Here is a 27,157-nt window from a genome sequence, read left to right on the forward strand (position 1 = left end):
TCATAATTTACAAAGTGCTTTCACATGGGCTCTAATTTAGCTGCTATTTAATGGTCATCCAGCAAATGACCTGCTTATCTTAAGGCATGTGGGTGCTTGTACATGTTTGTGATCCAGAAAGGCCTCTTGTAAGATGGTATTTTAGATGAGGTCTGAAGAAAGCCATTAGGGAGAGCTAAGGAGAGAGCATTCTAGAACAATCAATGAAGAGGCATGAAGTCAGGAGATGGAATCATTGTGTTTAAGCTTTTTAGCAGAGGCAAGAATTCAGTGCTGCTTCACCATGGAATAGGTGGAGAGAAGTAAAAATGCAAGTAATCTGGAAGGTAGGAAGGAGACTAGATTGTGAAGGACTTTAAAAGCCAGAGAATTTTATGTTTGATTCCAGAGATAATTGGGAACACTGGAATTTGAGTAGAGAGGTGACAAGGTAGCTGAGTGGAGAATGTACTGGAAGGGGAAGATGAGAAGTGGAGATAAACCAGAACTATTGTGAGGAGTGAGGTGGTGAGTGCCTATCCAAAGGTGGCATAATAAGTGGAGAGAAGGGGGACATATACAAGAGATATTAAAAGGTATAAATGATAGGACTTGGCAGTAGATTGGCCAGTGTGAGGAGTCAAAGATGATGCTTCATTTGTTAGCCTGAGTCATTAGGAGGCTAGTAGAGCTCTTGACAATGATAAAGAATTTGGGAAGAAAGTGGGGTTTAGGGGTAAAGATAATGAATTGTGTTTTGGATTTGCTGAATTGGAAATGTCTACTAGCCATCCAGTTCAAGTTAACTAATAGATAATTGCTGATATGAACCTGGAGATTGAGAGATATTAAGGCTGGCCAAATAGATATAAGAATCATCTGCATAGAGATTTTAATTGAATCCTTGGAAACTGATAGTATATAGTGAGCCATACAGTAGAGATAGAAGAGGGCTAAGGATAGACTCCAGTGAACACACAGGATTAATGGGCAAGACCTAGATGAAGATCCAGTAAAAATTGAAAAGGAACAACCATAAAAGTAGTAGGAACACCAGGAGAGAATAGAATATCTTAGGGAAGGAGATTCACAATGTCAAAAGGTGTCAAGACGGATGAGGACTGAGATCATTGGTAACTTTGGAGAGGAAGTTACCAGTAATGAATAAAGGAAAAATGTGACATTATGAATAAAGAAGGATTGTGTAATATACATTATTCATTGATTATTTTTAGTATGCTATTGTTTTATGTGGGAAATAAGTATTTTCTGGATATATTGGTACTTTAGAAAATGTCATTTTCCCAGACAAACCCTTCATGACCATTTAAGTACACAGGAATAAAGATATTTGAAAAATCAACTTATTGGGAAGGTAGAAATGTTGAAGCTGTCCTTGCCTACCTCTTTTCTTTCCAGGTTATTCTGTTCTTCATTTACATTATACTTTCTCTATCAGGTTTTGTTTTCACTCAAGGAATCCCTTGCAGAATTAGTTCTACTTTTAGTTAATTAATCTGAGCTTTATAATTCTATTATTTTTGAGGCTTATATTTATTATCTCTTATCAAACCTTTTAAGAAAATTTTGCCTGAACTACCAACTTAGACAAGGCCAGAAATTATAATGTGGATTTACACATTTGTTTCATGTTTTATTTACCTTGATATTTTATTGATCATATATGATTTAGAGAACCTCCCCTGATTTTGTTTTTAAAATTATTCATAGCTTTTCATTTAAATTCAACTCACTAAATACTAAATTTTGGGAGGTTCTAGGCCACTGTGGTATTCTAGGTGAATATAGTAGTTAGACAATCAAGGAAGACCTGAATTCAAATGTGTTCTCATATTTCTTGGCTCTGTGACCCTCTATAATTCACTTAAAACACTGTTTGCCTTAATTGCCTCATTTGTAAAATGAAGATAATAATAGCTCCTATCTCTCAGCTTTGTTGTGAGTAAGTAAGATAGTACTTGTAAAGCACTTTGCATAGTGACTGGCACATAGAAAATGGTCTCTAAATATTAACTATTATTATTATTATTATTATTATTATTAGCCTGATGTGAAAATAAAATATAGCATACTATTAAAATAGTCCTTTACTGTTTTCAGAGTGTTTTTCTATATACTTTTTAACCCTTTATTGTCCCCATTTTACAAATGAGAAAACTGAACTAAAAGTGAAGTTAAATGACTTGTTGGGTAGTTAAACCCAAGTCTTAAAATGTGTTATCTGATCAGTTAGTTCCTTATCACTGGACATCTTCAAATAGTCACTTAAAATAGAAATTTTAGAGGTAAATTCTCATCTTCCTCTGTGTTAGACTAGATTACTTAGTTTCTTTCCAGTTGTTAGGATCTGATAAATTTAAATTCAGTGACAAAAGCTGTACTGATTTACATTTTATTATTTCTTATTAATCTCTAGAAAAAGAACCCAAGGAAAACATGTTAAATTTTCATATTTTTTCCTTAAAAACTCCTCAAAACTTTTAGATGACAATATACTATATATACCTATGTTACTTTCTACATTGAAACAGACATACGCAGAATATAATTATTGTGTGACAAATCCATATATTTAATTTTTAAAAATAAAAACCAAAAGATGTTATTGTATCTAAAACTGGAAATATATATATAATAAATTTAATAGTTTCAATTTAAAATTATTTTTCTCTGGCAAAGAAATTTGTTATATTTAAAGACTCCATGCCTATTATTTAAACGTACTCAAAGTTATTTATAATGTTTAACTGTGACCATTTTTTTTTTTAATTTTTAAATTTCAGTGTATGCAAGATATGGGAAATACAAAGGCAAGAATGCTCTACGAAGCTAACCTTCCTGAGAACTTTCGACGGCCCCAAACGGACCAGTATCCTTTCTGTCATATTAAATGATTAAAACATTTGTTAATGTTTTTTTTTAATCTAGCTTTGCATGATAGTTTTTAGAAAGATGGAGATTTTATCATAGTGTTATTTTTAAATAATGAAACTGATACCTTGCATTGTGTTTAGGGAGGCTCAGGAAATATTTGTTCATTTTTTTTATTATGCTAGTAACATTATTGATTTTTATGGAATACTGATTTAGAAATCCATTATTAACTATAAAATTTGATGACAGATTTTTTTTTGCCTTGGTTAAGGAGGCACTTGTATTTCCTCATATTTTTAGATTATGATGATATTCTTGGTTTATGAGCACATTGAGTAGTTTTTATCATTTTAGAGGCATCTCCATTAAGAAATTATTATATATACAAAATTGTCTTTTACTGTATCATAACAAAAGACAAATGTGATATTCTTACTTATGAAATACTATGACAATTTGTGTTATTCTTTTACTAATGATGTTCCTGCTTCGGGAGTTCCGAGGCTCATATCCTAAGTATTATCCTCAGCTTTTCACTCTTACCCTTGCTTATCTAATCTGTTGTCAAGGCCTCTCACTGTCATCTTTGCAACATCTTTCAAATACATCTCCTTCTCTCCTCTAACACTGACACTGCTGTAGTACAGGGCATCTCACAACTAGACTATTGAAGTAGCCTGCTGGTGAGTCAGCCTGCTTCAAGTCTCTCCCATGCCAGCCCATTCTCTGTTTAACTAAATGATTTTCCTAAAGTATGACCATGTCGTTTTCCTTCTTAGTCAACTCCAGTGACTCCCTAACACTTCCAGGATCAAATACAGAATCCTCTGTTTTGTGTTCAGAGCCCTAAATGACCTAGTTTCCTCCTATCTTTATTTACACTCTTCTTAAATCTTACCTGCTGTTTGTTCCTCAAAGAAGACTCCATCTTTTGACTCTTGGCATTTTCTCTGACTCTACCCCAAGTCTAAAATTCCATCCTTACATATCTTGACTTCCTGATGCTAATGGTTTCCTTCAAGTCCATCTAAAATCCTATCTTCAACAGGAAACCTTTCCTACCATGACCCTCTTTATTCTGGTGTCTTCCCTCTGTTAATTATTTCCTATTTATCCCAAAGATAGATTTTTTTTTGTGCATATTTGTTTGCTTATTATTGCTACTATTAACATTCGAACTCCTTGACAGTAAGAATGTTTTTTTGCCTCTTTTTATATCTCCATCCCTTAGCCCAGTGCCTGACACCTCATAGATGTTTAATAACTGTTTATTGGCTGACTAGTTTATTCTTCACTTTCTCCATGAAACCTTTCCAGGCTACTATGAATAATAAAATGTAAACTCATCATTTATGTAAGGTGGATTCAATATATTGAGGTTAATAGAACAAATATAAAGACTGAATTATTTTAGTGACATGAAGTATCCTTCATGTTGAGAGTGTTGGTTAGCAAACATTTTTAATATCCTAAAATAATTATGGTTAAGGTTTCTAGAAAATCAGAAGTACTTTAAAATTAATTTTGTTATATATTATATATAACAGCCATGTCTATCTCTAAGCATTAAGAAATGAAAGCAAATGCAAATATTTTTTTTCACTTGTAGAAAAATTAGGCCATTTGTTTTTATGTTGATATATGGAAAAATCCATTCAAAATGTCATAAATATGTCCAATGTAACATATTTAAGTATCTCATAAATATTTCACTTAATTTTTTCCTGATTCTTTTTTTCTTTCTACTTCTTGTGAATTGGTGATATTTCAATTGTTGCCTGTTGGAAATAGTTTTATGTGACTTTTACTTCTTCATTTTAGGACAAGGAAAATGTCTGATTTCTTTCCATCTGTTAGCATACCCCTTTCTCTTCTCCTTTCCTCCTCAGTAGCATTAGTTGATATTAAGAAAAGACTTTCTTGAATATTTTCAATGAACTCTTGTTCATAGTATTTTGTGTTTTATAATATTCTGTACCTAGAAACAATTGTTTTAAGTAATCTATCTCCTTGCCTTCAAATTGTAATCAAATTACCTATTGCCCATTTTTGGAAAATCATTTCATCATAGCTTGATTTACTACTTCATAGTCATCGATAAAGTACTTTGGAAGTCATAGGGTCATTGACCTAAGTTATCTTATATATCATGAACAGCTCTAGAAAAGAAAACTACAATTAGTTGACTTTTGTATTATTATGAATTTTTTGCAGAAAATTTTTCCAACATTTGTAGTACTCTTTGGGTTCACATTGAACTTTATACATATACTGTCTGTAAGTCATTTAACATTCATGGCAACTTGTAAGTTGCAGATTGGGTAACATCTTGCATTGGTGTTAGTGTTCTCTGCATTGTGACAGTAGACTCTTTATTGGTTAAACTTCCTTAGGAAATCGAGATAAACTCTGTTAATGTCTTCCCTTTTATCTAATGCCTACCCCTATTTTTATCAGAGATTCCTATTTTGTTAGTCAGTTATTGTCTTTTAAAATATAGTCAGATTTCTTTTTTATGTATATTATTTGTTGCTCAACTTATTTGACACCTCCTGGAATACTTTTCAAAGAAAGCACTCAAGATATAAGGGATTATGGCCTCTATTTAAATGGTTACTGTCCTACTTTCAGATTTATTCATTCTAAATCTTGATTTCTTTTTAAAATAATGGCATGTACATGTATATGTGGGTATACACATATGGTTATATTGGTGTTTATGTGCCCATGCATATTAAGAAGTTAATAGGATTATCTCTTTGGTTATTGGAGAATAGGACAAAACTGTTAAACAAGCCCAGGCTACTGCAAAACTCCCAAGAGCGGCCCAAACCAGATGAAAATATTGTTGGGAAATGATTAACACAGTAATTAAATACAGTACAACAGAGATAATATTAATTTATAGTCTTCTAAATTAAGCGAGATTTGTTTCTATTTGCGTTTGATGCTATTAGTGTAAGTTCTAGGAGATTTCTAGTTGTGTGTTTTGTCATTCACCTTGGGTTTTCCATTGCAGTTCTTCCTTCAAGTTATGCTGTCTCTTCAGATCACTAGTATGCTTGACTGTTATTTCATGAAACATGTTTATTTTCCATTTCATTTCAAAACAAATATTTATGAAGTGCCAGGTCTCTACAAAGTAGTATCAGGGTGGATGTTTTCCTCACTTTGATGATGTTTTTAGTTATATTGGGAGAGTCCTTTAAAAAAATGTTTTCAGTCATTCTGAGTAAAGGGAAAGTTCATTTACATGGGCAGTTTGGCTAGTTGAATTTGAAAGATGGTTACCGTTGCTATGACCTTAGGATTGGTCTTATATCTAAACCTTTCTAACTTTAACGCCTGCTTCCTTCCCCTTCTCCCATTCAATGGGCTGCTACAGAATTTTTTTGGAATTTACCTGGTTGACATAGCGCTATAGTGTGATATTTAAATCACTTTTAAAGATTGATATAATATTAATGTATGGTCGCCAAAGAATTCACTTATGAAATTCCTAAATGAAACACTCAAGTCAAAAATGGAGTTTTATGGTGGTTTAATTACAATGGGAGTAAGAAAGAAGGAGAGGGAGAGAAGGAAAGAGGGGAAAAAGGAAAAAGGTTAACTCAACCTTCTGGCAGAGGCAGAGGGAATTTAGGCCTGAAGGCCACAGTAGAGGGAGAATCAGTCCTTGACTCACGTGACCAATCTGAAGGAAAGCTGTCTGCGGGCCTTCTCTCTGCTCAAGTTCCTAGCATGAACTCCCACTGGCGCCTAGCCCTGTCCACAGGAAGTGTGCGAACTCCAGAGACTGTTCCCTACCTCACTTCCTGTGCCTCACAAGTGCCAATGGTGGCTCAAGCTTGGCTTAGGACAGCCCAGGTGGGCAGTCAGTTATTTCTGATTTGCCATTGCCTAGTACATGCCTGTGTAGCGTGGGTGTGCACAATTTTGGGTGCCAGACCAAGCAAGATGGAGATTTAAAATTCACAATAGATTTCTCTTAGTGGTTTCTTCTTTCATATATAAAATACCAATATATGAAGTTTATATTTCAGTACTAAACATCCAATTTTTCCTCCTATTTACCAATTCTCTTCTAAAGCATGATATTCTTTTTTTAAAAACCATTACTTTTTCTCTTAGAATCAATACTAAGTACTGGTTCCAAGGCAGAAGAGCAGTAAAGGCTAGGCAATGGGGGTTAAGTGACTTGCCCATGGTCACCACATCTAGGAAGTATGTGAGGCCAGATTTGTCTTGCTCTCTATCCACTGACCCACCCAACTGCTCCTTAAAGAATGATATTCACATTACTGTCTAACTTGTATAAATACTCGCCATGTCCCTGTAGATGACAAGAGGCAATCTGAGTTACACTTTTAACCATTTAAAAGTAGCTTAATATGATACCTCACTGCAAACTTAATAAGTTTTATCACTTTTTAAAAGCTTAACAATTTTCAAAAGTCGTGCAAAAATTACTGTGAAAGTGTAATTTCTCATGTGGGATGTGGTTAATTATAGGCTGCATGTACCAGTGCGTGACAAATGATAAAGCTTTACATTAGGCTTTTCATTATTAGGATTTTTGGTCTTATCTATAAACTTTAATTACTTCATTTTCATGAGATCTATTGTGCAGCAGAGCTAATGAACAGTTCTCCTTTGAGGTTATTTGAGCCTTTCAAAGTTGTTCTTCTGTCAGTAGTATGTGCCTAGAAAATGGAATATTGTGTTCTATGGGAGTAGATGGTAATTTAATTGTCTTCAGAAGTGGTCCATGTAGCTGTGAAAGCAGAAATTTTAATGTGTATGTGTATGTGTGCATTAAAATAGAATACATGCATTGTTAAAAAATTTCTGAGTTTTCAGAATATTATTTTATAGGCCTCTTAAAATGGAAGAGAGATATGAGGAAGAGGAGGAGAAAGTTGCTTTGTTGAATGCTTTTTACTTTTATCATGAGGTTTTTTCTAAACTTCAAGTTATATAACTTGAAAGTTTAAATATTAGTGGAAAATGTAGTCTTGACTATTATTTCCTGATGAATTACATTTTCACTTTTCTCATGTTATTTGTTCTGTTATATTGATTCATATTGGGATAGTTTTAAGTTCTCATGAATTTTGAAGTCTGGAAAATGAGCAGTGAAGATAGAATATTAAAAATTTTTTTTCTTAATTTAATTTTAGTATAAGATATTAGTCATTAAGTAGATAATATGATTGTTTGAAAGATATTGTGTAAGGAAAGTTATATAAACATATTTCTTGTTGAAATTTTTAGGCAGTTTCCAATTGAATGTCTAAAAACTCATTTCATTGAATTTTTCTACTCAGGATGATTGTTTTGTAAAATAAAGTTGTATTTTAATAGCTGAAAAGTATTCCCACCATGGTACTTTTCTCTCGTAATGATGCTTTTTGAAAGGGCATATCAACTTTGCTTCTAATGATGAATTTACTTATATATCAATATCAATTATTGAGGAATATGTTATCCCTGGGACAGATGATGGATTTCTCTATTGGCTGTGAATATTTTTGGGGAAATTAAGAAAATAACGTCTTAAATTACAAATCAGTTTGTATTCTACTGATTTCTATTTTTCCATTGGGGGGGGAGCTGTGAATTTTCTTAGCCTTAATTTATATTCCCTTTTGTGACAGGATGCATTTGTCATATTTGCCCTTTTAAAACTTTAATGTTAAAAGGACTGTCCTCATTATATTTTCTCCAAACTTGTAGTTGGACAAGACAACAATAACAAAAAACTAAAAAATATCCCAACTCCCCCTCAAACAAGATATACAGAATAACTCCCCCAAACTTTTAAAAAATTATTTTGGATTTTATGAGTAAGAGACACGTGGTTCTTTTTAATAATAGTGAAATCAGCCAATTTTTATAGTTATAAATATTTCTTAAGAGAAACAATGAATTTTGTTATCAAATTTTAATACATCATCTAAATCAGAAAATATCCTCAAATATTTAAATTTGTCATTTAATTCTGTTCTCAGAAGATAAAATTTATCCTTCAAATCTCTTAATACAAAAATGTGCTTTGAATTTTGGTTCTTTAATAAGTGAAATATTTCTTAATACTGGAGATAACGTTCTTTGGGGTAGTAAGGAAAGGCAGCCATAGATATTATGCCAGGGAAACTTATGTTTTTCTTTTGTGAGGAAAAGGAAATCTGAATTCTCTGTTGTAAGCCTTGCTTCATAAGATATTGTATTTCAAAGGCTACTTATCTGTCTATTTACATCTTGACCACTACATTTTTTTTCTTATGACGGTAATGAATTGTGAATTTGTTATTTAATATCCTTGAATCAACAAAATCCCCCAAAACTTGTGTAATCTTTTATATGATGGTGGTAGTCTTTGGAGGAAAGTGGTAGTTAGGGGGCAGCTGGGTGGCTCAGTGGCTTGAGAGCCAGGCCTAGAGAAGGGAGGTCCTAGGTTCAAATCTGGCATCAGACACTTCCAAGCTATGTGACCCTGGGCAAGTCACTTGACCTTATTGCCTAGCCCTTACCACTCTTCTGCCTTGGAGCCAATAGGAAGGTAAAGGTTTTAAAAAAAAAGTGATAGTTAAAATATATTTTTAAAAATATGCCCCATAGTAATTGTCTGATATGTGGAAAAGTATACATTAACTGTCTAGGTAATTGGCTTTTATGGTATTCTTGAATCTGTATACCCTCTGGATTAGTTATTTGAGTTCTCTTACTTAAAGATGTAGCCATGGTGTTACTTTCTAGTTTTTGCTTTATTTACTATCATTATCAAATAGTAGTTGAACATTTAATATATGGGCTTGGCACTGTGCTTTTCCAGAAGATTAAATATTTGTGCTTTCTGTCTTATAAGGGAGTGTTTGGTTAGATTTTGTCACTTCACAGCATGGTATATGAAGGAAAGTTTTAAAGATTTTGATGAAAATTGGCACTAGAGACAGAGATGAGAGAGAGAGACAGAGAGACTATGATAATAAATAAAGAAAAGAAAACCTAACTGTAATGATAGCTCACCTAAGAAGCTTCAGTTAAGGAAACTGGATAAGCTCATCCATTTATGAAATGCAAGGAAAGGTAGTTCATTTGGGAGAGGAATGGAGAATGATTTGTGGAGAGATCCCACAGACGAAAAAACCAAACCTAGATTGAGAAAAAGCTAAAGCTTCACTTACTGTTGTGAATTGGGTCTTTGTAGCTTACAAATGTGTTCTAACACCCTTTTATTTTTCCTGCTAGAAAGTACTTTTCTAGGATTATGTATCTTTTTTTTAAGATTACATATTTTAAAACAAATATATGCACTATATTTAAAGTCTAGCCTTAAGCATAGTATTCTTGAACTACCTGGACTAGTCCTCCTTAGATAGTATCTGATTCTTTGGGCTTACTCTTAGCTCTTTATTGCAATTGTCTTTTGGAGAGGGTCTGATAAACCTAATCATCACATATGAATAACTGACAATAACTGGTTTGATGTATTACTATCCCAGAGAGCATTTGAATTTTAACAAGGTTCAGTGCCTTAATTCAAGGAAATGAAGCTTTTATGTGGAGTTTCAGGTATTGATTCAGTATAGTGAGAAAAATATTTTTGGATAGTGGAACTTTCTGAAGTGAATGAGAGAATTATAGATTTTAGAACCATAAGAGACCACAGGAGTTATCCATTACAATCCCATTACTTTATAGACCAAGAAACTTAGTCCCAGAGAATTTAAGAGAGTGACATTGTCCAAATTTACATAGGTATTAAGTAGTAGACCTGGAATTTGAAATTAGATCAGCCACATGCCCTGCTCTTTTCATAATTAATGAAAACGTATGGAACACTTATATTTCCAGCACAATGCTTGGTATTGGGGTTATGATGACAAAAAAGAAATCATTCTTGCGTGCAGGACAGCATGTATACTTATATTTAAATACAAAATATACAAAATTAATACAAGGTGAGTATGTGGGTGAGATATTAACAACTGGGGCAGATCACTTACACAGGATATTCCATTTAAATTAAGTTCAACCATGCTGACACAAATGAAAGAAAGCAACACTGACTTAATTCCTGTTGCTTTCCTTTCTCATTTCCCAACCTAGCAAGCAAGGTAATTGCCCATGACTATATTAATATTCAGGGATATTTGACACATTGAATGACATTACATTGAGAAACAAAATAAAAGGCTAAATATGCTTAATATTCTCTCTAGTGTTCCTTTTTTATGTTGTATGTTATGGGCTAAAACATTTCTCATGGGTGTTAGGTTCAAAGATTTTTGTTGATTAGGAAAATCTTTCAAAAGGAAATAATTTCTCATTGCAGAGGAGTGTTAAGGAGAAGAAAGTGCATTCTAAATATCAGAGTATTAAAAAAGGAACAGAATTGGGAGTGGGAAATTCCTATTATGGATGAATGTCTAGGCATTTAGTAAAATGTGAGTTAAGAAAATGGGTCAAAAAGAAAGCAGACATTGTTACTTAATTTTTTTTTCCTTAAGTTGTTTTCAGAGCGGTGGAATTTTTCATCAGGGACAAATATGAAAAAAAGAAATATTATGACAAAAATGCAGTGACTGTTACCAATGTAAGTATTTTCCTTATTTCTTCTTCTCTACTAAATACTTAATTTTTATGTTTGTATTATTGTGTCTCATATGCTAAAATGAAAGACTGAATAGCCAAATTGAAGTTTTGTATTGATGGATGTAAAAAAGAATTGATCTTGGGAGTCCATTTTTACTTCTTATACACTGTTAATGCGATTTAGCAAATGAGAAATAGCTTGAGAATGGAAAGTGATGTATATTGTTGATTTTAAAAAATGTATTTAGAAAGATCCTTTGGTGTGGGTATGCCTTCCATTAAATAAATACTACTTATCTGTATTTTATAAGTTGCCATCTCTGAAAAATTTATTATTTGGCCAGCCTCCTGTGAGGAGCTTTTCTAGATTTTTTAAGTCTGTTTTTCAGATATGATAAACAAATAGTCTATTCCTGGACCACATTAAAAAGTGCAGTGTCACTTGTCTTGCCACAATGAGGCAGTAGTATAGTGCCCTAGTGGCATATTGAAAGAACATATTTAATAATTAATTAAAGGAGATTTAGTGTAGTAGTATATGGAGTTGTGGGGGGGGAAATTGTAAAAAGATTAAGGTGATCATTACCAAAAAAGTCACTGTTTTTTTAGAAACTGTATTTAAAAAAACCAAAGAATTATATGGTGTTATAGCAGATGGTATTATAACAAATAAAAGCTGGCAGTGAATTCTGGTAGCTAGACAGAGAAGGCTGAGGCATAAACTTTATGCCCTAGAATGTTGACTAGAGGCTTTGTAGATAATTTGATAAATAATTAATTTTAGTTTGAGAAATTTAGGCTAAGATTTTGTTATGAAGTTTTATCCTTTTGTGTTTAGATAATTTTATTTTTGTATTTTGAATCAGATTTGTAATTCCTTGGTATAGGGAATTTCCCATTCAGAAAGCTCTGTAAATACTTTCTGGCCCTTCTCAGCAACTTTTAGAGTCTTAGAGAGTTTACTTGGGGCACAAAGAAGTTGACAACCACCACCACAACAACAGATATTTGCAGTATTTTGACTTTACAGATATTATCTTATTATATCCTCAAAAACATGGGAGGCAGGTTTTTTAAAGAAGACAAAATAGAAGTGGACAGAGGAAAAATTTATTGCCCAAGGTCCTGCAGTTAAATGTCTGAAACTGAACTTGAACTTAAAGTCTTTGTAATTCTAAGTCCAGCAGACTTTTTATCCATGATGCCATCTAACTTGCCTTATTATATATGTCAGAGGCAAGACTTGAACCTTGAGCTCTTCTTATGATGGCTAACTTTATATCCTCTTGGTAGCATTATCTCATAATAATTTCTTAGGATTGAAGATAGGGACTAGATTGTGATTTCACTGGTATAGAAAATTCCAAAGTGAGAAGACAACTTCTACCAATGCAGATCAGCACATTTTCTAGAATTTTTTAGAGGGTGACGGAGCCAACATGGCAGACAGAGTAAGGTAGAATTCTTTAGAGAATTGTTTAGTGCACTGAGAAGTTAAGTGCTTGCCCACAGACCTGTAGCCATGTACCAGAAGCAAGACTGGGACACAGATTTTTTTGGTTTCAAGGTCAGCTCTTTATCCATTGTGTCTTCTGCCTTTTTTAATAATTTATCATAAACAAAATTATTTTTGAGTGAACAAAAGTTCAGATTCTGGATCTTTCTTTGTGGGTTATAACCAGCTTTATGAATATTGGAATGTTTCTCTTTTTCTAATTTTTAATGTCCAAAACTGAAATATGAAATGTATGTCCTTGTGTGTGCTTATATGTATATTTGCTTGACTCTGTATAGTTGACTTGAACTTTCTCTTTGTTTTCTTTGATGAAAATAGTAATTAAAACTATGGAGTAGGTAGATGAAAAACCCATTTTATATCTTAAAACTGCTCAAAGCGAATTAAAAAGAGCTGGGGAGGTGGGGGATTATTTTGATTGGAATACCCAAAAGCCAAGATTGTTCTCATTGTCTAAGAATTACCTGAATCTCGTAATTTTTAATAGTTACGGTATTATAGTATTTTAAAATATCACACTCACCTTTTTGCCTTGTTTAATTTCTTGATGAATTTTTCTTCTCAGTTAATTACAATTTAAAGCTAATTGCCGTTGTAAGGTAACATTTTTAGTTTAGGTTTAAGTCCTCCAATGGTGAACCAATTAATGTTGAGAAATATATATATATATATTTTTTTTTTGTCCCAGTTTTGTAGGCATATTGAATTTTCTTTTTTCAGCTACGTGGGAAAACAAGTGTTACTAAAAGTGAAAACAAAAATTAAAACTACAGAAGCCCTTTTTAACTCTAATTTGGCTGTGAAATAGACTCATTCTTATGAAAGAATTCAGCCATCATTATTTTGCTCTTCAGAATACCCCAGTAACTGTTGTGGAACAGTTATCTAGGAGTGAGTCATCTTTTTGGTCTTTTAATTGAACTTGACTATTCCAGAAGCAAGAAAAAAAATTACCCCAAAAGGAGATTTGTAGAAGGTAGCTTACAGTAAATTTTAGCCCAAAGTCTAAAGGAGTGAAACCATAAATGTAATGTAATAGACCACCTTTTGTAAGCCCAGCTGGTATATTTCTAGAACCATTTTTTAACTGATTTTACTATATGTCAGTACTGCTTCCTCTCAACAGCTAATGGTGAATATCCCAGAGGTAGTGCCAGAGAGCTTTATGATGAGTGAGTGTGAGCATCTTGTAACACATACTAATAGAGAATTCCATAGAAGAAAAAGAATAAAGAAAGCCTCATCAAGGAATTATATGACAGAAGATGGGTCAGTTTCATGTGGCAAAAGCCAGAGATGACAGATGGTTATTTAAAGTCCTCCACTGGTGTCCTCCCTTGTGAAAGGGTGTTTAGGTAGCACCTTTGCAGTAAAAACAATTTTCAGATATCATGGACAGAATTCCCATGATAGTGAAGCTTGAATGGGATTTGATCTGCATCTTTAGAAAGTTCCTTCAAATTACTGACAAACTCATTTGAATAGAATATTTGAGTATATTTGGATTTCAGATGCCCTTTTTTTATATATTTAACAGCCTTCAAAACTATTTCAGGATTTTTTTCTTGATCACACATGTTACTTTTTTCTTTGGTATTTGTCAAGTTATCTGCATATGATGTTGTACAAGCCCTAAAGTTTGTTGAATGATTATGTAAGGGTCAAGAATTTGAAAAATGCTATCCTTTATTATAATATTCATGCTGTTTTAAAGCTTAAAGGGGAATAATTTTTTTAATTGTCTGAAATATTGTTAAATCCTAAAGAAGGATGTTTTGGGTGTTTAATAAATTTTATTGAAGATTTAGAGAAAAATAATTTTGTCATGTCCTTAAAATGTTCTTATTAGTTTATGCAGATGGGATTCTTCTTATTCATTGGATTAAAATCATATTTTTTATTTATGTCTTTTATATTTAGTAAGAGACTTATTCCATCGAAGTAAAAAAATAGAATGAGAATTTTTTACTTAGTTTAATAAGTACTTACTAAGTACCTACCCTATGAACCTCTCTGAGCCTTAGTTTCCTTATTTGAAAATGCAGTAGTAGTTGTAGTAAAAGCTTGTCCAGTCCAGACAGGGATTTTTAGCCATATACTATCAATAGAAGAATGTCAGTAATGAAATGATATGTGTTTTGGGGAGTTAGCAAGTTGATATCATTAAAACACTACACATTTTCTGAAATATAAAGTCATCTTTCTTTCTCTTATTCAGTTTTTTTTTGTGTCCCATTTGCATGTCTCTCTTTTAGACCTTGATGCAAATGGATGTATGCAGACTATTTAAATTAGTTGAGAAAATAAAGACAACCTGTCATAAGCTATCTCTTCCTCATTAATCTATAATTTGAAACTCCTTATCTTCCCTTCCACTGCTTCTTTTCCTTTTTCTCTAACTTTTGACAACAAGGTGACTGTTATCTTTGCTAAGGCCAAACCTTCACTGTATACCTCTTTTCTCTCTGGAGGCTTCTACTTCAATTTTCCTTCCCCACTCTGTCCTTAATTTCTAATTTGTCTGCTTTTTCATTTCTTACAGTCTCCAAAACTGCTGTTTCATTTCTTACAGTCTCCAAACATACCCAGATCTCTTTGGAAGAGAGAACAGGTGTCCCAATTCCTTAAAAAAAAGGAGGGGGAGAACAGAATCTAACAAACCATAATTGAGCTTGAATTTGATTCTTGCAGACATTATAGAATGGATTCTTAAGTAGATAATTGTTGAACATTTAGATGGAGACATGATGATTACAAAGAGCCATTTTGTCTCCATCAGGAGCAAATCATGCCAGAGTATCTTCAGTTCCTTTTTTGACAGAATAACTATTCAAGTACAAGAGAAGGGTGCAGCTAGGTGACTGAGGAGATTGAGAGCCAGGCCTAGAGACAAGAGGTCCTGGTTTCAAATGTGACCTCAGACACTTCCTAGCTGTGTGACCCTGAGCAAGTCACTTGACCCCCATTGCCTAGCCCTTACCATTCTTCTGCCGTGGAACCAATACACAGTGTTGATTATGTGACGGCAGGTAAAGGTTTTTATTTAAAAACAAACAAACAAAAAAATCCTCAAGTGCACGAGAAGAGTTGTTATGTATTCGGTTTACCTTGATTTCTTCAAAGCCTTTGATACAATATCCTGTTTTATTTTTGTGGAGAAGATGGAGAGGTATAGATTCTACAATAATACAGATGGATGCTGGCCAACTCAAAGAGTAGGTGGTAATGGTTAAATATGGGTGGAGACAAAATGGCAGAAAAGGTACATAGACTCACCTAATCTCCACCAAATTACCCTCTAAAAACTATGATATAGTGCCTCAAAACAAATTCTGGAGCCGCACAGCCAACAAAAAGAAATGATTTTTCAACCCAAAATAACTTATAAGGCTAGCCTAAAATATCTACTGCACTAGCGTGGAAATGGAGTACAAAGCCGCATACCAAGTCTCAGGCCCCGCCATGGCAACAGGCCTTGGAGATAGCGGAATAAGCAGCTAAAACTTCTGGAGCTCTCAGCTACAGATGGTAAGGGACTGTTGAACAACTCCTCAGAAGGAGATTACAGGAATCCCTTTGCTGGGTACAAGACTCTTGTTGCATTACCCATATGCAGAAGTAAGTTTTAGTCTTGAAATTCAGTCTGAGGGTGAGAAGGAGCACTAGTACACACAAGTGCTTATGGCCACAGGTCAGCAGGGGACCCTGGTCACAATTACAAGGGAGAAAAGAGTGCTTGGGACCGGACTGGGAGAGTATATAACACATCTCTGCTTACATTTTATTTGTAAGAACTAAAAACTTCTAGATTCCCAGAGCTAGCTATAAAGGCAGTTAGACAAAGAATCTGAAGCTTGGAAGATGAGTCCCTTCACCACAGATACAGAGTTCAACGTTAACTTTAAAAAATAAATAAAAGAAAAAGACTGTAAAATGAGCAAATAGCAGAAAAAGAAACTCAACATTAGAAGTTGTTTTGGTGACAGGGAAGATCTAAACACAAACTCAGGAGACAACAAAGTTGATACTGCTTCATCCAAAGCTGTCAAGGAAAACAGGAATTGTTTCCAAGCTGAAAAAGATTTAATGGAGAAACTCAAAAACAGAGTAAGACAATTGGTAAAAGAGGTGCAAAAATCAAGTGAAAAGAACTTCTTAAAAAGCAGAATTGTCCCTAAGGAAAAAGAAGTACAAACATGGACTGAAGAGAAAAGACCTCTTTAAGAAGTAGAATTGTCAAATGGAAATGGAAAGATTCAAAAGCTCACTCAAAGAAATCATGCTGTAAAATTAGAATCAGGCAAGTGGAAGCTAGTAACTCTGTGAAACATCCAGAAACAATCAAAGTCAAAAGAATGAAAAAATTGAAGAAAATACAAAATATTGGAAAAACAATTGGCCTAGAAAGTAAATCCAGGAGAGATAATCTAAGAATTATTAGACTACCTGAAAACCATGTGGGGAAAAAAAAGAGAACTTATATATCATCTTAAAAGAAATTATCAAGAAAAACTGCCCTGATATTCTAGAACCAGAGAGTAAAATAAAAATAGAAAGAATTCACTGATTGCCTCCTGAAAGACATTTCAAAAATATAACTCCCAGGAATATTTTATACAAATTCTAGAACTTCCAGGTCAAGGAAAAATATTATAAGTATCCAAAAAAAAAAAGCAATTCACATATTGTGGTTCCACAATCAGAATAACATAAGATTTAATAGATTATACATTAAAGTATTGAAAAGCCTGAAATAGGATTCTTTAGAGGGCAAATGAACTAGGACTTCAACCAAGAACCTCTTAACCAGCAAAACAGTATAATCCTTCAGGGGAAAAAATGGATATTCAATGAACCAGAGGACTTTAAAACATTCCTGGTATGTGACCAGAACTATATGGGAAACTTGACTCTAAAATATAAGACCCAAGAGAAGCATAAAAAGTAAATGGGGAAAGAGAAATCAAAAGACATTCCATAAAGTTAAATTATTTGCATACCGTCATGGGAAGATGATTCTTCTAACCTCTAAGAACTTTATTACTATTAGGGGTGTTAAAAACAGTATACATAGACAGAGGCCAAAAGTTTGAGTTGAATATGATGGGAAAATATCTAAAAAAAAAATTAAGACATGAGAAAGAGGAATGCATTGAGGGGAAGGGAAGGGGAAAATAGAATGGGATAAATTGTTGCAAATAAAAGATGCATAAAAGAGCTTTTACAGTGAAGAGGAGGATGGGGAGGTTGGAAGGGCAGAGTGTGAACCTTACTTTTCATTGGAATTGACTCAGTGAGGGATGAACATATACAATCAGTTTGGAATAGAAATCTATCTTACTCTACAGAAAGTAGGAGAGGAGGAAGAGGATTAGAGAAGAGGTGTGGGGCTAATAGAAAGAATAGGGCAAATTGGAGGATGTGGTCAGAAGCTAAATGTGGGAAACAGGATTGAGAATAATATACAGCAATAAGAATGGTATAAAAAATTTTTATAAGTCTCTCTCAAAAAGTTGAATGTATAAAAACAGAAATCAGTGCCCCAGTTGACAGATTGTCAAAAGACATGAACAAGTATTTCTCAGATTCAGGCAAAAAGGACTCAATCACTATTAAATAGAGAATGCAAATTAAAACAACTCTGCAGTACCATCCCACACCTGTCATATGGCTATTATGACAAAAGGAAAATGACAAAACTTGGAGGGGATGTGGGAAAGTTGGAACACAAATACATTTTTGGGGGAATTGTGAACTGGTTCAGACATTTAGGAATTGTGAACTGATTCAGACATTTGGACCTATGCCCAAAGGGCTATAAAACCCTGTAGCCCAGAGATACCTTAACTGAGTTTATATCTCAAACAGATTTTTTTAAAAAGGGTGGAAGAGGGACCTAGATGTACAAAAATATTTAAAAGCAACTCTTTCTTAGGGGGCAAAAATTTGGAAAGTGAGGGGATACTCATCAATTAGGGCATGGCTGAGTAAGTATATGATTGTAATGGAATACTATTGTGCTGTAAGTTGACAAGTTGGAGGAACTTAGAAAACCCTGGAAATGCTTTTATGAACCTGAAGCAGAGTGAAATTAGCAGTACCAGGAGAACATTGTACACAATGATAGGAATATTGTACAATGAACAGTTGTGAATGAGTTAGCAATTCTCAACAACACAATGATCTAGTGCAAACAAATCCAAAGGACGAATGATTAAAAAAAAAAAAGTCATCTACTTCCAGAAAAGGAACTGATATAGTCTGCATCTAGACCAAAGGAAACTATTTTTACTTTCTTAATTTTTTTTTTGTTCGGGTTCCTTCCACAAAAGTAGTAGTATGGAAAAATGTTTTCTATGATTGTATATGTAACATCAATGTAAAACTGCTTATCATCTTGGGGTGGAGGCAAAGGGGATGGTGAAAAGAGAAAGGGAAAGAATTGGAGTCTTACAATTCTTTTTAAAACGTTAGAAGCTTTTTACATGTAATTTAGGAAAAAATAAAATTTAAATTTAAAAAATGGTTAATTTTTAGTTGTAGCAGGACATCTTCAGTGGATAACCTAGGGGTCTTTGCTTGTCCCCATGCTTATTGAATAATTTTATCAATGATTCAGATAAAGGCTAAAGTATGTCCTCATTACCTTTTAGATGACATCAAACTGAGAGGGATAACTAATACAATGAATGATAGTCAGGATCAAAAAGGATCCTGACAGGCCACAGAATTAGGCAGATTATATTAAGATGAAATTCAGTAGGGATCATAATATAGAAGAAACATTGTTAGATAATAGTTGATTTTGAAAAAATCTCATGGTTTTAATTGACTGCAAGCTCAATATGAGTCTATGTTTGGACGTAAATTTAGAAAAGCCAATGCAATTGTGAGCTACCTTAAGAAAGAAATAGCTTCTGAGAGTAAGGAAGCAGTTTTTAAAATTAATTTCACCTGGAATATTCTGTTCAATTTTCAGCCTCATGGTTTAAGAAGCCTATTGATAAACTGGAGTATTTCCACAGAAAAAGGCCATGAGTCCAAGTTATATGAGAATCATTTGAAGATAATGAGGGTGTTTAGGCTGAAGAAGAGAAGACTGAGGGTGGGGTGGAGCATAATAACTGTCCTTCAGGTATTTTAAAGGCTATCATGTGGAAGAGGAAATAAAAATTTCTTTAGTCCCAGAAGTCCCAGAATTGACAAACAATGAAACTGCAACAATGGGTAGAAATTAACAATGGAATAGACTTTTTTTCAGAAGGTTCACTCTCAGCCATGGTTTCCAAGCATAAGTAGAATGACCATTTCTTGGTGTGATGAAAATTTATCATATCAACACAGTCTTCAAACTTTTAGGTTTATTGAGAGATGGCCAGTTTCACAATAAATCTGGACTCTGGTCAATATCAAGACCAAAGACCTTCAGCCTTAGGAGATAGCCTTTTTTTTTTTTAAATGCAAAGAAATCTGATGACACAGTGAAAGAAAATACAATCAAAATTTAAAAAAGAATGGATGTAAAATTTTTCACATGGGCATTTTTTTAAAACAATATTTTATTTGGCCATTTAAAAACATTATTCATTGGAGACAAAGATCATTTTCTTTTCCTCCCACCCTCCCCCCATAGCCGATGCACGATTCCACTGGGTTTCACATGTATTCTTGATTCGAACCCATTTCCATGTTGTTGGTATTTGCATTAGAGTGTTCATTTAGAGTCTCTCCTCAGACATGTCCCCTTAACCCCTGTAGTCATGCAGTTGCTTTTTCTAGGTGTTTTTACTCCCTCATTTTGTCCTCTGCTTGTGGATAGTGTTTTTTCTCCTAGATCCCTGCAGATTGTTCAGGGACATTACATTGACACTAATGGAGAATTCCATTAGGTTCGATTGTACCATAGTGTATCAGTCTCTGTGTACAGTGTTTTCCTGGTTCTGCTCCTTTCACTCTGCATCACTTCCTGGAGGTTGTTCCAGTCTCCATGGAATTCCTCCACTTTATTATTCCTTTTAGCACAATAGTATTCCATCACCAACATATACCACAATTTGTTCAGCCTTTCTCTAATTGAAGGGCATCCCCTCATTTTCCAGTTTTTGGCCACCACAAAGAGCACAGCTATGAATATTCTTGTACAAGTCTTTTTCCTTATTATCTCTTTGGGGTACAAACCCAGCAGTGCTATGGCTGGATCAAAGGGCAGACAGTCTTTTAGGGCCCTTTGGGCATAGTTCCAAATTGCCCTCCAGAATGGTTGGATCAATTCACAACCCCACCAGCAATGAATTAATATCCCTACTTTGCCACATCCCCTCCAGCATTCACTGCTTTCCTTTGCTGTCATGTTAGCCAATCTGCTAAGTGCACCTGAGCATTTGTTAATGATGCTAATGCTGACTAAGCTGAAAAGTACAAAAATAATCTCTATGGAAGGTATCTTCATGTTTATTATAATGGATGACCTTTACAAATAAAACTTCTACAATGAGGGTCATGATCTAATTGTTTTCTGCTGACAATTATGGTTTAATACTAGAAGTCAGCAGTTGGATGACTGATATTGCACCCAAGAGCAGCTCTCTACCTCCCTCTTGACTGTCTTATCACATAGAAAGAGGTGTGGTGGGCTTTTGGGTTACAGGCTTACGGTCAAAATGCCTGTCAGCAAGATTTGATACCACCCTAAGCTGTATTTTTCTTAGCTAATGTTCATAATTCATATAAAGCAAACTATATTATTTGTGTTATAATTATAAATTCTAATACTATTATAATTATAAAAGGAGGTAAATGGGTTCACACATTGGTAGGTATGTGAATGTATTTTACTGTGGGGTGTAGGATAGACTAAATGGCCACTAAGGTGGAATGGAATGGAAAAAATATTTATTGATAGTGTCTGCTATCCACTTAGTGCTGTGCTAAGCAATGAGACTGAAAATAGAAAAGCAAGACAGTCCTTGTTCTCAAGAATCCATCATTCAAATTAGGGGAGATAACACATAAGGAAGGGTTTAGAGGCCTTATAACATTAAGATTCAGTCATATTAAGCTGATTTTTTATTTCATCCTTTTTTTCTGTTGCAGAAGAGAAATCTTTTCATTGTCCATATTTTCCTATTTGTCCCTGTGTAAATTATCTGTAGAGGTTCTACACATAGTGTGTGGGAGACCTTCCTCTGGTTCTTTAATATTTTCTATATTCTAATGCAGCATTTTAAGTTTTTATCTTTTGTCCTTTATTCTACCCATCCTCCTTTTCTGGTCATTCCTAGAGTAAAGAATATTAGAGTTGGAAGGAACCTTACAGATAATCCAATAAGTATAAAGAAATATGTTCTTTTATGCACTTTGTGATATACAAATCATCTTTGTTAATAAGTCCTGGTTTATATACACTTACCAGGTAATTTTCCATTACCCTCTGAATCACCTAATTTTGAGTCTTATGAGATCATGGGAATAATCACCAAGATTATATATTTTAAAATATATAAATAAATTAAATTTAATTTTTAAATTTATATTAATTAATTTATATTAAAAATTAAAAATATTTAAAAATACAATAAATTAAAAATTAAAATAAAAAAAATAAAATATATTTTAAAATAGTATGAAAAAATTAGCAGGCAGATTAGAATTACTGAAAGTAATTGCAGTTTTAACATTCACTCCAACTCAGTTTTCCTCCTACACAATCTAAGACTTATATTCTCTTATTTTCCAATTTTAGTACCTATTCATGGTAAGAGATATGAAACATGATATAGCATAGGGGGTCAAACTTGGACACTTGCTAGAAACATTAAGATATATTTGAGAAATATTTAACAAAATAAATATAGATATACTAGAACACAGTTAATGTTACAATTTTCTTGTTCAATATGTCATCAGCAGGTATGGGTTAAATAGTACAAATCTTGTTTGAGAAATACCTTTGAAAAACCATTTTTTTTCAAGTCATATCATCTTGAGAATATGAGTTCACATTAGAGGGATAGGGTATTGTCATGGAAATTTGGAATCAGGTGGCCAGACTTTGAATCCCAGCCCTGCCACTTACTACTGCGCAACTGAAATAAGTCTTCTAATCACTCTGGGCCTCAATATCCTCATCTGTACAATGAAAGGTTTAGACTAGATGACTCTTAATGTCCCTTTTCAATTCTATATTATATGGACTTATCAACAAATGATAAAAATGCATTAATATTTGTTGAAAAGAGTTAAAAATTAAAAAATTATTTTTGGAAGTTATCTTGTTTTGATTTAAAAAATTTCAGTATATTGTTTTATTATTGTTTTGTGTAGATTCAGTTAAATTTAGCAAAAAATGTTCAAAACCTCTAAAATATTGAGGCATTGTAGTAGATATTGGCAATTCAAAGACAGAAATAAAAGTCCCTTCTTTGAAGAAATATGAATTGTACACAAGTAAACCTGAACCTCATTGGATTGTTATGAAGTTTAAATAAGATCATATGTACAGTTTTTTGCAGTCTGTAAAGGACTATGCAAACACTAGTCATTGTTGCTATGCTAGGTAAGAAATATGGGAAAATAATAAGCCAGGCAAATTGCTCTAGGAATATTTGAGAAGGGAGAGAACTCTTTTTATCTCAGGCATCAAGAAACCCACAGAGAGTTGGTACCTGATTTGAGCCTTGAAGTAAGATAAGGATTCTGAAACCCAAAGATGAGGATTTGCATTTCAGACTTGGAGAATAGCACATGTGAATGCATAGACATGGTATATTAAGGAGGAAATGGTATATTAAGAGTAGAACTAGTTCAGTTAAAATGGAATATGCAGTATGTGAAGGTGGGTGACATGAAGCAAAATGTAAGGATAGGGCAGAGCTGGATTGTGGAGTTCCTGAAATGTAAGCTTAGAAGTTTGTATTTTATCTTATTGGTAATGGAATTTCTGTCTTGGGAAGATCTAGATAATGGATGGTTTGAAGAGGGAATAGACTGGAGAAAGACTAATTAGTAAACAAAGCTATTTCAGTAATACACACAGAGTCTAAAACTAGAGTGTTTGGCATTATGAAGAGAAGGAGTTGGCTGTGAGAAATTAGTAAAGGAAGATATGTCAAAATTTGGAAACTGAATAGATAATGGGGAATGGTGAGGGAAACAGAAGAATTAATAAAGCCTCCAACATTACAAACTTGAATTCCTAAGAAAAGTTTGATGCCTTTATTGGAATAGAAATGGAGGTATGGGTTTAGGATAGACGATGCAGTCAGTTTAGGTTATATAGAAATATTGATGTTTGTAGGATGTCTGTTTAGAGTTGTCCAACAAGCAGCTGGCATTGTAGTCCTGGAGTTTAGGAGAGACACTAGGACAGAATAAATTTGATGGTCATATGTGATTCTTGAATCCATGGTGGCAGACGAAATCACCAAGGTAGAACTCCTGGAGAAGAAGAAGAAAATCTATCCAAAGGCATATAGACTTTAAATTTATTCATGCATTGATTGAGCAAGCCAGACACTGTAATGTAGAAGACAGTTTATGGAGGCAAAATATGAAATGGCCCCTGCCTTCAAGAAACTTATTTTAATTGGGGAGAAATGGCATATGTATATAAAAATAAGAAGTAATTACAAAATAAATATAGAATATTGGGGGGGGGCTAGATAAGTGAGAGAAACTTAAAATGCAGTATTTTGTACCTTTTGTAATTCTACTTTTTATAGAATTGCAAAGAAAAATAAGTTTCCTTTTGCTTTTTAAAAATTTCTCAAATATTGCATACTTTAGAATTAATCTTGAGGGAAAAAGCATTCTTTTTAAACCTACAGAAAAAGTTTTAATTGTTCAAAATCTTTTCTTTAATTTCTAATAAAAACAAGTCACTAAATGCATTCCAGTGCTGTAATTCATCTTTATTCACATTTTGAGTAATTTGCTTTAGGTACTAAAATTTATTATACAGATTATGTATGTGTGTGTGTGTATTTATTCATTTATTTATTCATTCATTAATTCATTCATTTATTTGTTTATTTATTTATTTATACATACACACCAAGGCAGCAGGGTATAGTGGAAGTAAGATCTGTGTTTATCGTGTCTCTGTTAATATATGACCTAGTCATAAAGGGAGATATAAGCAAATTAAAAGAACAGAGAACATATTACCTACTAACATAATATTCTATATTATGGAAAGAAGAGGAATTCATTGATAAAAGAAAGATAGAATTGTGAAATATAAAATGGATAGTTGTGATTACATTAAATTAACAAGGTTTTATACAAGTAAAACGAATATAGTCAGGATTAGAAGGAAAGCAGAAAATTGAGGATAAAATTTTACAGGCAGTTTCTCAGATATAGGTCTCATATTTAAAATATATAGAAAGTTTTTTCCAAAAATTTAAGACCAGGAACCATTCCCTAATTAATAAATGGTCAAAAGATATTAATAGGTAGTTTTTTTATGAAATTAAAACCATATGTAGGCATATAAAAATACTCTAAATCATTACTCATTAGAGATATAAATTGAAACAATTCTGAAATATCAAAACCTGTCAGATTGGCTAAAATAATAAAAAGGCAAAATGACAAATGTTCAGGGAACATTGGAAAAATGGAGACACTGATACAATGTTGGTGGAACTATTAAGTGATCTAGTCATTTTTAGAGAGCAATCTGGAATTATGCCCCAGAGAGATATAAAACTATATATATACTTCAACTCAGTCCTATCATTATTGGATGTGTTTCCCAAGGTGATCAGAGAAAAAGGAAAGAAAACTATATATTCTACAATGTTTATAGCAGCTCTCTTTGTGGTGGCAAAGAACTCAAAATCTCGAGGATCCACATCATTTGGGAGATAACAGAGCAAGTTATGGCAGTAGTGGCAAACATGTCATGGGTGCCAAAGTTGGCATGCAGAACACTCTCTTTAGGCACTCGCCCACACCTCCACCCCAAGAGTTTGTTATTAGAAAGGCAGAGGGACTTGGGTAGAGCTGCTCTCTTTCCCCCTCCACTGTGCCTGAGCACATTTTTTTCACATCACCTACCCTCTAGCCCAATGGAAGCACTTTGTCCCTTCATAAGGGTTATGTAAAAATTAATCTCCAATAAAATATTATATTTTATGAGGTTTATTAAATTAGCATTAGAAATCAAGGAATAAAGAGGATACAAAATAAAAACCGCATACTCATGGCTGATCAGCCAGTTCAAACACCATCCTTACTTACCTTACCAAGCTTGGGACAGGAAGTAAAGAGGAGGGACCTTCCACTTCCCCACCTTATATCCCTTCTCTACAGGAAGTATGTAATGACAAGAAGCCAGTGGGCTCCTGGGAACTGTAGTTCTTTTTTTAGGGCAACAGATTTTCAGTTATATATACCTCCCTGAGATCCGTGAGAGACTGGTCTCTCTAATGGATCTTGTAAACATAACCAACTTTGAAATTACAACAATTTGGGGATAAATGGGAAAGAGAACAAAACCAATTATTGCTAGCCACATTGACAAAAAGCCAGTTAGGGGGCAATCCCCTTTGGCGTAAAAGTACACATGCAAACAAATGTATTCAACCCCACACAGTTCAAATTACCACATCCCAAAGTTCATTCTGGATCTAATGGTACAATGTGTGGTCTGTGCAGGCATCTTAATGGGGTTTTCTCCAAATAGTTTACTTTTTGGATTTGGAGAGTTAGCATGTTTCTTATCCTAAAATTACTCTCAAAAAGAATTTAAACTTTGCAATTTATAATAATAATAATAATACATCCTATTACCCCCCCCCCCTTCCCTGAAGAGGGTGTTGAAAAACCCAGGGATCACTTAGGGATGCATTGTTGAGTTATGGGGTATATGAATCAATTGGCAAGAGAAATCAAAAACATAAAAAAAATCCAAACAGAAAAAGATAATTTCTGGATGAAATATTGACTATCAAAGTCTTATGTAAAAATTTAAAGTAAAGGAAAACTAAATCTATAACAGGTCCTTGAATCAGGGCCCAATTAAAGTGATTTAAGCAATCATGCATTTACCCAGTCTGTAGCCAGGACTATAGAAAGTTTGCCACACCATGAAAGACAGAAAAGGGACTAGATTATAGGAGCCAGGTAGGAGCCAAATTTGAGATACTTGGTAAAATGTGGGAC

General features: G+C 33.6%; 1 protein-coding gene across 2 annotated transcripts in view; it reads left to right on the forward strand.

Annotated features, from left to right (window-relative positions):
- The window catches only part of SMAP1 (small ArfGAP 1), a 273,850-nt gene that overhangs the window by 126,554 nt on the left and 120,139 nt on the right, over positions 1-27,157 (forward strand). For both annotated transcript variants that reach the window (XM_001365363.4, XM_001365428.4), the window contains exons 3-4: positions 2,784-2,869; positions 11,398-11,473. In XM_001365363.4, the coding sequence (XP_001365400.4) occupies positions 2,784-2,869; positions 11,398-11,473 (162 nt within the window). The remainder of the gene's footprint in view (positions 1-2,783; positions 2,870-11,397; positions 11,474-27,157) is intronic.

Source organism: Monodelphis domestica, chromosome 2 (assembly GCF_027887165.1).
Source record: "Monodelphis domestica isolate mMonDom1 chromosome 2, mMonDom1.pri, whole genome shotgun sequence".
In the NCBI taxonomy this organism is placed as follows: domain Eukaryota; kingdom Metazoa; phylum Chordata; class Mammalia; order Didelphimorphia; family Didelphidae; genus Monodelphis; species Monodelphis domestica.